This window comes from Hypanus sabinus, chromosome 21 (assembly GCF_030144855.1).
Source record: "Hypanus sabinus isolate sHypSab1 chromosome 21, sHypSab1.hap1, whole genome shotgun sequence".
Lineage (NCBI taxonomy): Eukaryota > Metazoa > Chordata > Chondrichthyes > Myliobatiformes > Dasyatidae > Hypanus > Hypanus sabinus.
Window position 1 is genome coordinate 49,773,908 of NC_082726.1, and position 13,172 is coordinate 49,787,079.

The 13,172-nt window shown below is 40.1% G+C and overlaps 1 protein-coding gene across 1 annotated transcript in view; it reads left to right on the top strand.

Moving 5' to 3' along the window:
• Positions 1–13,172, top strand: part of mcu (mitochondrial calcium uniporter) — a 197,371-nt gene that overhangs the window by 156,927 nt on the left and 27,272 nt on the right. The window contains exon 2 of the mRNA XM_059946490.1: positions 5,132–5,204. Coding sequence (XP_059802473.1) covers positions 5,132–5,204 — 73 coding nt within the window. The remainder of the gene's footprint in view (positions 1–5,131; positions 5,205–13,172) is intronic.

Here is a 13,172-nt window from a genome sequence, read left to right on the forward strand (position 1 = left end):
CGGTTTTTAATAAAACCGGTTTGATCCTCAGAAATAATAGAGGAAATAACAGTTTCTAATCTATAAACCAAAGCTTTGGCCAAGATTTTAACATCAACATTAAACAAAGAAATCGGCCTAAACGAGGAACACTCTGTTGGGTCTTTACCCTTTTTTAATAAAAGAATAATAGATGCCTCATTAAAAGAGGGTGGCAATTTACCTTAATTAAACGAATCAGATAATACTGAGAATAACTGAGGAGAAAGAAGTGAAGAGAATGATTTATAAAATTCTACAGGGAACCCATCAGGTCCAGGAGATTTCCCTGAAGACAATGCAGAAATTGCAAAAGATATTTCTTCTGATGATATAGGCACATTAAGTTTAGCTTTAAAATCAGATGAAAGCGAAGGAATATTCAGATTATTTAAAAATGATCAACAGAGATACTCTTATTCAGAGATTCAGAGGAATAAAGTCGAGAATAAAAATTTTTAAATGCGTCATTGATTTCTAAGTGATCCGATGTAAAGTCTCCATTCTCCTTCCAGATCTTTGTAATATGTTGTTTGGCTTTGGAACGCCTCAGCTGATTGGCTAGAAATTTACCAGATTTGTCACCATGTATATAAAAGCGACTCTTACTTTCAAGAAATTGGCATTCGACAGGTTGAGTAGACAGAAGATTAAATTCAGTTTGAAGTTCTACATGCTTCTTGTATAATTCAGGATTCTTAGTTTGAGCATACAGTTGATCCAATTCTTTAATCTGATTAATGAGGTCTAATCGGTCTGCACAGGACTTTCTATTAAGATTTGCTGTATAGGAGATTATTTGACCCCTCAAATATGCTTTCATGGCATCCCAGACAATCTGGGATGACATTTCAGATGATGTATTGGTGTTAAAATAAAAGGTTATCTGATCTTTAATAAATTTTAGAAAATCATCATCTGATAATAAAGTTGAGTCAAAACGCCAGTGTTTATTCCTCTGAGGGACACCAGGAAAATTTAAAGACAAAGTAATTGGGGCATGGTCAGAAATCAGTATACTCTGATAATCACAAGAATAGACAAATGGAATAAGTTGATTATCGAGTAAAAAGTAGTCAATTCTAGTAAAGGTATGGTGAACATGTGAAAAAAAAGAATAATCTCTCTCAGTAGGATGAAGGAAATGCCATATATCAGAGATACCATAATTAGAGAGAAAAGATTGAATAGCTAAGGCAGATTTAGTAGGTAGTCTAATAACTGAGGACGATCAATCCAAATTAGGATCTAACCAACAATTGAAATCGCCACCCAGTATAAGAGAGTATGAGTTTAAATCTGATAGTGAGGGGAAAAAACGTTCAAAAAAATTAACATCATCAAAATTGGGAGCATACAGGTTTGCTAGTACAGCTTTAGTATTATATAATTTACCAGAAACAATAATAAAATGGCCATTTGTATCAGATATCTTATTATGGAGTTCAGAAGGAATATTTGAGTTAATAAGGATGGAGACCCCCCTAGCTTTGGCGGCAAAGGATGAATAAAAATGCTGACCCGCTTTGACAAAAGCCGAGAATTATCAAAACTCCGAATATGAGTTTCTTGAAGGAAAGCAATGTCAGCTTTGAGTGGTTTAATATGTGAGAACACCTTCCTTCTTTTAACAGGATGATTCAATCCCTTTACATTCCAGCTCACAAGTTTAAGTGTATTAACCATTATCAATTGTTAGTGCGTAGAAGGCAGCAGGCATATAAAAAATCAAGCAGTACAATAACAGTCTGGGAGCAAAAATGTAAACATAGATCCGTAGAATCAAAACAGAGACATGTCCTGAATAACAAAGGAAAACAAAAGAAACAGTGAGTAGTGTTGGAACTGGAGAATCCACCCCATCCTCGCAACCCAAAACTAGATGGCTACCTAAAAAAGCAGCTAGCTCTACCAAAAAAATTAACCCAAGTATGACTTCCAGTTCTGTGTCGTTAACAAAAGTTCTGTATAAATACTATAGCAAATAATAACTAAATTTATGCACTAGAAAACAGAATTACAAATAGGGACAACTTCAACAGAAGTATAAAACTTAATACAAAGAAAATCAGAAGAAAACTAAAACTAACCTACCCGCGAAAAATTATAAAAGATTAAAAGAAAAAAAAGGAGGGAGAAAAGGGGGAAATTATAAATTCAAAGAGTACTTATCAACCATTTACAGAAAAAAAAAAGCAAAACTTAAACTATGAATCAACCAACAGGGAGGCCTTCAATAAAAACTCCAAACCTCCAAAACAAGTTAAAGTCAATTGTAGATACCTATAGATAAAGTTATACAAAAATAAAATAGATTACACAAGTACAATCTAAAAGTCCACAGGGAAACATTAAACTTAGATTATTTATTTAGGAAAAACGCACCAAGTCCAGGGAGAGATTGACTACGGCCCTTAGAGTTTCAATAGATAATGTCTGAATTATTCAAGTAAAGTCTGAGTTCGGAAAAAGTAGTTTTACTTCGAGAAGTACTTATCAACCATTTTAGAAGGTCAGGCCGGTTCCGAAGAAGACAGGGTGGCAGGAAGACTTCCAACAAATGCCTCAGCCTCCTTCACTGATTTAAACCACTTATAATCTCCAGTAGTAAGCGTAATTCGAAGATCGGCTGGATTTCGGAAAGAGGGTCTGAATTTGCGATCAAAAAGCACTTTCATTACACCTTTAAACTCAGCACGCATCTTCAGAACCTGGGGGGCATAATCCTCCACAAAACGAGTGACTGTATTTTGAAAAGCAAAAGTACCTCTGCAGCGTGCCTCCATAATCAAACGGTTTTTCACCTGGTATTGATGAAAGCACAAAATTACCGGCCATGGACGGGAACCCAGAGTTGCACGAGGAACATACATCCTGTGAGCCCTTTCAAGCTCAGGTGGAGTCGGAAGAAATTCTTTCCCAAAAATCTCACAGAGAAAATCAGAAAAAAATTCAACGAGAGAGCCCTTTTCGGTGGCCTCTGGCAAACCAAGAATTCGTAGATTGCAACGTCTGCTCCGGTTTTCAAGATCCACCATTTTGGAAAAAAGTTTACTGTTCTTCTCCTCGAGGCTGGAGCAGAGAGTTTCAAGATATTGAACACGGCGTTTTAAATCTTCAGAAGTTGAGTCAATGCGAGATACAGCATGTTCATCCACTCTAGCATTGATCTGATCCAATTTGAAATCCAGCTGGTTGAAAGAAGTTCTAAATTCATTTCTAAAATCCATTAAAATATCTTGTTGATATTGTTCCAAAACAGCGAGAATGTCAGCTGGCAAAGCCGTAGAAGTTTCCTTTTTCCCGGTTTTAGTACTTTTGGAAGCCATTATAAGATAGATGTGTTCACAAGCAGGTAAAAGAGAACTAATAAAATACCTAACTAAGGTTTGAGAAGGGAGATATATAGTGCAAAGATAGGAAGAATGGTGGAGCAAAAGTTCAGAGCAACTAAAAAATCACCATCTTACCGGAAGTCCAACCTGTGTCCACTTATGACAACCATTTCAGCCCTGGGAAAAAGCCTCTGACTATCCACATGATCAATGCCTCTCATCATCTTATACACCTCTATCAGGTGACCTCTCATCCTTCGTCGCTCCAAGGAGAAAGGGCTGAATTCACTCAACCTGTCATTAGGCATGCTCCCCAATCCAGGCAACATCCTTGTAAATCTCCTCTGCACCCTTTCTATGTCTTCCACACCCTTCCTCATGCCTGCCTCACTCTTATTCATATCTCCCCGTCCTTCTCGACTGACTAGTTCAACAGCACTTCATTTAAAGATATGGTCACCTCATGAACCAAAGTGAAGAAGTAACATAACTGCATGGCAGTTTTGGAATCCCAAACTCTGTCTCATCAGTTCTTGAGCCATGTTTCCCCCATCTGCTCGCTCACTGCAGCTGTGATGACTCCCATTTGCTTCCACATACTTCAGCGACAACCTGTCACCTGTCTTGCCTGAGTATTTATTTAGTTTAATTAATTTACTTACGGCTATCAGCTTAGCTCTGAGACACTCACATACCTTAATCACCAGAGAGCTACGTTCTGGGTAGCCTGTGCCATTAATTGTTCAGGCTGATAATCTTTAGTAAGAGATGGAATAAAATTTGAAGTTTAAGAAAAATCTTAAGATGCAAAGGAGATTAGGTGGGGTGAGGGAGGATTAAAAAAAGAAGCCATATGAAGTGGTTGAAAACAGGAAAGGTTAAATGATATCTGATATGGAGGGGCTACTGCACAGGACTGAAAGAAGCTGCAGAGGATTGTAAATCCAGTCAGCTCTATCTTGGGCACTAGCCTACAAAGTACTCAGGACATCTTTAGGGAGTGGTGTCTCAGAAAGGCAGCATCCATTATTAAGGTCCTCCAGGACCCAGAGAATGTCTTTTTCCCACTATTACCATCAGGTAAGAGATACAGAAGCCTGAAGACACATACTCAGTGATTCAGGAACAGCTTCTTCCCCTCTGCCATCCGCTTCCGAAATGAACATTGAACCCTTGAACACTACCTCATTTTTTTTAAAGATACAATATTTGTTTTTTGCACATTTTTAATTTTTTTTCAGAATACATATACTGTAATTGATGTACTTATTTAATATTACTGTTAGTTTTATTTTATTTATTTATTTTTCTCTTCTATATTATGTATTGCATTGAACTGTTGCTGCTAAGTTAACAAATTTTGCATCACAAGCTGTTGATAATAAACCTGATTCTGATTATGAAAACTAGCTGTAACGCAAACTTTTCCAACCAAAAAAGCTGCTTCATCCCAGAACCCATTTGTAATGGCACTGGGGTTATGTACTATAAATTGTGGGTTATATTTTTTAAGCATTTTGAATTACCCCTCCTGGTGTGCTGATTCCAGAATTGCAGATTTGGGAGCCGTACCCTTAATCAAAGGTTAAAAACAGTCACTGCACAGTCTATGACGGGTCCTTTCACTAAGTACTTGGCCCTCATTCAAGGGTCTACCCTCTGGGTCCAAAGTCATTGCAGTTAGTGTTTGTTCCTTTTCTGCATTGGAGTGTGAGGGTCCTAGTGTATTCATTGTGAATGCTCTCTATCACACTATAACCTCTTTCCTTGCTTTGCAGGTGTGCCAGAGATTTCCAGTGTGGAATAGTCAGCGGGTATTGTACTGCACCAGTTCCTCTGTGCCCTCTAATGGTGAGTAGCATCGATTTCCTGGTGCCGCTGGGCCAGGGGCTTGTTTCTTGAAAGGTCTGGTGAGATTGTCCACGTGATGTGTGCAAGTAGAGATAGAGCCACATTGCCAAATGCTTGTGCAGAGATCAGCACAGACCGATGCACACGATACATTATACAGCTTTTTCCATGCAATAAAACTTCCCAAGGAGCATGATAAAAGTACAGTAAGGCAAGTAATTGTGTCACAATCAATGTGGAGCTGTTAGAAGTAATGAGTCCTACAGTATGATGACTTGTTCTCAGTCCTGGGTCAAAGAAAGTGTGGGAAAGGCTAGAGTTAAAGATGTGACGTCTCAAAGTAGTAGGCAAATTATATCATCAAGTTTGCCGATGACATGACAGTGGCGGGTCTCATCAGCAAAAATGACAAGTCAGCATACAGACACGAGATGCAATGGCTAACAGACTGGTGCAGAGCCAACAACCTGTCTCTGAGTGTGAACAAAACAAAAGAGATGGTTGTTGACTTCAGGAGAACACAGAGTGACCACTCTCCACTGAACATTGACGGCTCCTCCATTGAGATCGTTAAGAGCACAAAATTTCTTGGTGTTCACCTGGTTCCTCAACACGAACTCCATAGCCAAGAAAGCCCAGCAGTGTCTCTACTTTCTGCGAAGGCTGAGAAAAGTCCATCTCCCACTCCCCCAACTCCTCACCACATTCTACAGGGGATGTATCAAGAGCATCCTGAGCAGCTGCATCACTGCCTGATTCAGGAATTGCACCGTCTCGGATCACAAGACCCTGCAATGGATAGTGAGGTCAGTTGAGAAGATCATCAGGGTCTCTCTTCCTGCTATTACAGACATTTACACCACGCGCTGCACCTGCAAAGCTAACAGCATTGTGAAGGACCCCATGCACCCCACACACCCCACACACAAACTCCTCTCCCTCCTGCCATCTGGCAAAAGGTACCGAAGCATTCGGGCTCTCACGGCCAGACTGTGCAACAGTTTCTTCCCCCAAGCCATCAGACTTCTCAATACCCAAAGTCTAGACTGATATCCACATCATTTATTATTACATTGTAATTTGTCCTCTACTGTGCCTATTGTCTTGTTTATTAATTATTGTACTGCCCTGCTCTGTGTTGTGCTCTGTATGTAGTCGTGTGCAGGTCTGCAGTCTCGTGCAGTTTTTGTGTTGTTTTATGTAGTCTAGTGTATTCTTGTGCTGTCTAGTGTAGTTTTGTGTTTCATGTAGCACCAGGGTCCTGGAAGAACATTGTTTTGTTTTTACTGTGTACTGTACCAGCAATTTATGGGCGAAATGGCAATAAACTTGACTTGACAGATAGAATGCCACAGGAATGGGAATGGCAAGCCTGTGGAGGGTTTGATCAATGACCCTCAACTCTGTAGATCACTTGCTATCTTTGTTGGCTTGAGAGGCAGACTGTCACTCCTGATTATTTAACCTTAGGCTCAGTGTGTTTCACCTTTTGAGCTGGGAAATTTAATCACAATATCCAGGCTGAGGCTGCAGTGCAGGGGCTGCCTGGTTAGAGTGAGATCTGTTCTCTCTGGTGGGTGCATAAGATCCTATGGCGTTAATTTAAAGACAAGGAGGAGTACCATCCTTGTTGCCTTGGCCGATAGTTATCCCTCAGTCAGTGTTACTAATGATTGTCTGGTCACTGCTTTACTGTCCAGTAATAGTGTAATTCCAGCATTACAGCATCAGGTGTAATTTGATTTGCATGATTTGAGCTCCAAATAAAATTCAAAATAAATACCTAAATGTCACCATAAACTACACTGCAATTCATTTTCTTGCAGGTATTCACTGTAGAACAAAGAAATACAATATAATCAATGAAAAACTACACACAAAGACTGTCAAACAGCCAATGTGCAAAACAAGGCAATCTGTTCAATTACAAGCAACACGTAAATAAACAATACTGAGAACATGAGTTGTCGAGTCCTTGAAAGTGAGTATGTAGGTTGTGGAATCAGTTCAGAGTGAAGGTGAGTGAAATTATCCATGCTGGATCAAGAGCCTGTTCCTGAACCTGGTGGTAGGTCCTGAGGCTCCTGTACCTCCTTCCTGATGGCAGCAGCAAGAAGAGAGCATGGCCTGGATGATGGATATCCTTGATGACAGATGCTGCTTTCTTGTGCTAGTGCTTATTCTAGATGAGGTGGGATACTGAAAGACAGATTCATTGCTCTGCTAGATGAGGTGGGATACTGAAAGACAGATTCATTGCTCTGCTAGGCCATTTATATTTACCTGCTGTTGGGTGGGTGATACCAGATTAACCGATTAACTTCCCAAACGTATCAATACTTTAGGTTCCGTTCATTCATTGTCGTTTCGGAGGATCAGTCCTGGGTCCAGCACGTAAATGCAATTACGCGAAAAGCACGGCAGTGCCTCTACTTCCTCAGAAGTTTATGAAGATCAGCATGACGTCGAAGACTTTGACAAACTTTTATAAATGTGTGGTGCAGAGCATATTGATGGCTGCATCACAGTCTGGTATGGAACCACCAAAGCCCTTGAACAGAAAATCCTACAAAAAGCAGTGAATATGGCTCAGGCTATCACAGGTAAAGCCCTCCACACCACTAAGCACATCAATATGAAGCACTGTAGCAGAAAAGCAGCATCCGTTATCAGGGACCTTCACCACACAGCATACTCTCTTGTCACTGCTGCCATCAGGAAGGAAGTACAGGAATACCAGGACCCACCACCAGATTCAGGAACAGTTAATACCCCTCAACCGTCAGGCTCTTGAACTGGACAGTATACTTTCCGTACTCTGGTTGAGTCCCTCAACGGCACTCACCCCATCGTTGAACTGTTTCCACAACCAATGGACTCACTTTCAAGGACTCTTCATCTCATGACCTTGATATTTATTGTTCATTTATTATTATTACTTGCACCGTTTGATGTCTTTTGCACGCTAGTTATCTGCCCTGTTGGTGTGGTCTGTCATTGTTCTTTTGTGGTTATTGGATTTATTGAGTATGCCCGCAAGAAAATGATTCTCAGGGTTGTATATGGTGACGTATATGTACTTTGATAATAAATTTAGTTTGAACTTTGAATTTAACATAAGGAAGTCCGCACTAAACATTACATCACAGGAAAGAGGCCATTTGGCCTGTTGCGTGCATGCTGGCTTCCAGCAGAGTAGCTCCATCAGTCTTATTCTGTACAGCCTTGAGACCTATTGCCACCTCCTGCCATTAGTAATGTAGCACTTCCAGTGGTGGGAGGGTTTAATTACAAGGGCATTGTGTTTTGAAATTAAATGCTGCTGCTACAATAAATGTTGAAACTGGAAAACCTGGGAGTAAATGGAAAAGAAAAAAAAATGCAATTACTCCTAAAAATCTGCATCTCCAAGAGGTATTAATACCTGAAATTGAGCCATTGATTGACTGAATTTGAAACTAAATGCCTAGAGACACTTTGTCAATGCCAATTAAATGGTCTCTGACAACTTGCACTTGTTCTTTAATTGCACTTCGCTTACTTGTTTACAAGGAAAACCGCCTGGCCTGTCACCAAACTGTTCTAAAGCGTGAACAAAGAAATGCCCATTTTTTATACAGAAGTTCAAAAACCAAAGTAAATTTATTAGCAGAGTACATATATGTTGCCATATACAACCCTGAGATTCATTTTCTTGCAGGCATCACAGTAAATATAAGAAGTATGATAGAATCAATGAAGGACTACACCCAACACGACTAACAAATGATCAATATGCAAAAGTTATCAAACTCTGCAAGTGCAAACAAAAAAATGTAAACAAGCAATAAATTTCAAACAGATGAAGAATCCTTGAAAGTGAGTCCAAAGGTGGTGGGAACAGTTCAGTGATGGGGTGAGTGATGTTATCCTCTCTGGGGTAGGTTCTGAGGCTCTTGCACTACTTTCTTGATGGCAGCAGCAAGAAGAGAGCTTGGCCTTGATGATGGATACTGCTTTCCTGTGATAGCACTGCATGTGGATGTGTTCATTGGATACAGATATTGACCCAATAGAAATATTGCGCTCTTCTAAGTCTCATCTGCATGTTTAAGTACCAATCAAAATGCACATTTCAGATGTTAATCAATTAAATCATATATTAAAGGATAATAGTGCTGAAGAGTTAATAAAATAACAGTCCACTAGTAAGTAACACACACAAATTGCTGGTGGAACGCAGCAGGCCAGGCAGCATCTATAGGAAGAAGCACTGTCGACGTTTTGGGCCGAGACCCTTTGTCAGGTTGAAGGGTCTCAGTTCGAAATGTAAACAGTGCTTCTTCCTTTAGATGCTGCCTGGCCTGCTGCGTTCCACTAGCATTTTGTGTGTGTTGCTTGAATTTTGAGCATCAGCAGCTTTCCTCGTGTCCACTGGTAAGTGTTGCCTTAGAAGCCTCCATTTCCATCTTCATCTTGTCTTGGTATGGTGACTGTGAATGGAAAAGCTGTCCAAAGGAGAGCTGGGCTTTCAAGGGCTATGTTCATCCTGCATAACTGCAGTACGTCTGCACACTGTCTCTGTCAGTTTATCATCTTTACTCTTGCTGTACTGAATGTACAAGCTCAGCAAAGGTGATGCAAAGAGGAGTCCAGTCTTAGTTCAGCCTGAGACTGCATAGTGTCTGCACTCTGCTCTGTCATCTCACCATTTCAAGCCCCATCTTGCTGCAAACTTACCCTGAAGAGTCTGGACTAGTGTTTCCAAATTGCAGCCCATGAATTATATAGATTCAGAAGTGTTGAAAATACTCAGCAGGTCAGGAAACCTCTGTGGAAAGAAAAGCAGTTAATGTTGTGGGTCCAAGACCTAATGAAGGGTTTCGGACCTGAAGCATTTATCATTTCTCTTTCCAGAGATGCTGCTTGACTTGCTGAATATATCTAGCATTTTCCATTTTATTTGAGATCTACAACATCACTTGGTTTGTGTTTATTGTCATTTACCTATAAGTAGTGTAAACCCTCTCTCACTTGTTAACTCTATACATGTGCCTTCTTGACTTTCAAGGACCTGGAGGCTCTGTGGAAACATTGTTCTGCAGACCTTGCTCAATGACAGATTCATTTTAACTTTGACTATAACATTTTCCTTCTGTCTTGGCCATAATTTAGATCCATCCTTGAAGTATTGTCTAATCCAATAACCCTTGGTGATATTTCTTGCTGATAGAGTTCTGCTTTCTTGAACATTCCCCATTCCCATCACTCATCAGCCTTCAACTTTCAGCAGCCTGTATCTTCTCACTGGAATTCCATATCCTCTTAAATAAGATGCTTTTTAAACCCTTTGCCTTTGATTATATTTGGCCATCTGCACTAATATTTTGCATATAGTATCATCATGTGAAATGCTTTGGAATAATTTCATGTTGAAGGTGTAATATAAAGTTGACACCTGCTGGCTCTAATTTGCAGTCGGATTTCTGGATAAGATGTGATAAAACTCCAAAGTTCAAATTAAATTTATTATCAAAGTAAGTGCATTTTACCATCTACCACCCTGTGATTCATTTTCTTGCGGGCATTCACGGTAGAACAAAGAAATACAATAGAATCAAGGAAAAGCTACACACAAAGAGTAAAAAAACAGCCAAAGTACAAAAGACAAACTGTATAAATATAAAAAAAATAAATATAAATGTTGAGAATATGAGTTGTGGAGGCCTTGAAAACGAGTCCATAGGAGTGAAATCAGTTTAGAGTTCAGTTGAGAGTAGTTATCCATGTTGTTCAGGAAGCCTGATGTTTGAAATGTAATAACTGTTCCAGAGCCTGCTGGTGCGGGATCTAAGGCTCCTGTACCTGATTCCTGATGGTGGCAGCAACAAGCATGGCCTGGATGTTGTGGGGGGAAGGGGGGAGGCGGTCTTTGACGATGGGTGCTGCTTTCTTGTGGCAACACTCCTTGGAGAAGTGCTCAATGGCTGGGGAGGGCTTTTCCTGTGATGGACACGGCTGCCAATACTTCTTGTAGGCTTCTTCCATCATGGGCATTGGTGTTTCTTGTATACCAATTCCTTTCAGAATTAAAATAGTGTAGGGAAAAGGGCTGTGTAGCATTTTCTCCATAGTTCTTCCACATTAATGCGCCAGAAGGAGTTGGAAATAATTAGCTTCCTGCTGTTGTAAAAGCCATGTTTGGGGGTCTGAGGAAGTATTTATTTTGTTTCTGACTTGTCAGTTTTATGTTGCCTTCAAAGGAGACTGTGTATCCTTTTCAAATTGTATTTATTTAGTTGCCATCTGTTATCTGCCATCAAAGAAAGTTATGATATTTACTTTGAGTTGTATCTGGCATCTATTGCAGCTGTTCTGTTCACAGTTGATAGTTTGTTTCAGTGACCTACAATTATAGGTGGTAGCAGCTCAAATGGACTTGGTGGGTTTGTGTGAATAATTTGTAAAATTTCACAAGAAGTAATTCAAATGCTTTCTTCACATCTAGAGTACTGGGGTATAAAGGCTGAGGTACAGGGAGAAGTTCCAGTCATCATACCATAGCAAGGATGTACTGTTGACACAACATGACACATTTCATTGTATGTTTTGACATACACATGACAAATAAATCTCATCTTAATCTTATGTAAAGAATATTACTGGGGACTCAAGTCACTGGGTATATTTAAAGCAGAAATTAATGGGTTCTTAATTAGTAAGGTTATGGGGAGAAGGCAGCAGAATGGGTTTGAGAGGGATGATAAATCAGCCATGATGGAATGGTGGAACAGACTCAATGGGCCAAATGGCCTAATTCTCATCCTATGTCTGATGATCATTCAGAGTTGTTTGTTTTCATTCTGGCAACAAAACAGTGTTTGACTCTGCCTTGGGAAATAGGTTTTTAAATGATGTCTGAGCTGAAGGCAGAAATGAGAATTGGAAAGATTTCTGGAGTTATTGAAGCTCTGACCATTCCACAAAGAAGAATTATTTCCTCTGTATTTTCTATGAACTTGTGAGCATATAATCTGGGGCTTGAAATCTCATCAGTGTGTGTACTGAACCATAACTTCGATGCCTCTCGCTCTCTGGCCTGTGAAAAAGGGAAGAAGTGAATTTAGGACAAATCTCCAACAATCTGCAAGTCAGCCCTGAACAGATTGGTCTGGATGAAGATGTGTTTGGCAATCGGTTGTTCAATCATGAGCAATGGAAATAAAATAATAATGTTGAAATTGTATTAAAATTATAGAGCAAAAAGTCATTAGGAAAACTCCTGTGAGGCTTGTGATTTGGGTGCAGATGGTAGAGCTGATGACTTGCAGCACCACCCCTAACCTCAGGAGGCACTGTCTGTGGAGTTTACACTAGCTCCCAACGATCATGTGAGTTTCTCTTGGTTGCTGCAGCTTCATTCTGTACACAAAACTGTGCAGGTGGGTGGGTTTATTGGGTTGGCAAATTTGTGGGTGAGTGCAGAATGTGGAGAGTGTCGACAGAAATGAAGGGAGAATAAAATGGGATGAGTGTAAATGGGTGTATGTCATTTGAAGGACTGGAGGGCCCATTTCATATTGTGTGAATCTGAGACTTAACCAGAATGAGGAGTGTGCTGTAAATTCAACAACTAAAAGAGAACTGCTCCCTCCTTACCCCCACCCATTAGCCACCATCAAATACCAAAGCAGGATGGGCAAGTTAGCTAGAGCCTCACTGAACCAAATAACTCCAAGAACTACCCTGGCAGCAGTATGACAGCCTGAACTTGCAGGTTTCCCGTGTTATAAAATCATAAGACAAAGGAGCAGATTAAGCCATTTGGCCCATTGAGTCTGCTCCACCATTCCGTCGAGGCTGATTTATTATCCCTCTCAACCCCATTTGCCTGCCTTCTCCCCAGAACCTTTGATGCCCAGTCTAAGCAAGAACCTATCAACCTCTGCTTTAAATATACTAAGATTTAAATATAATACGACTTGTCCT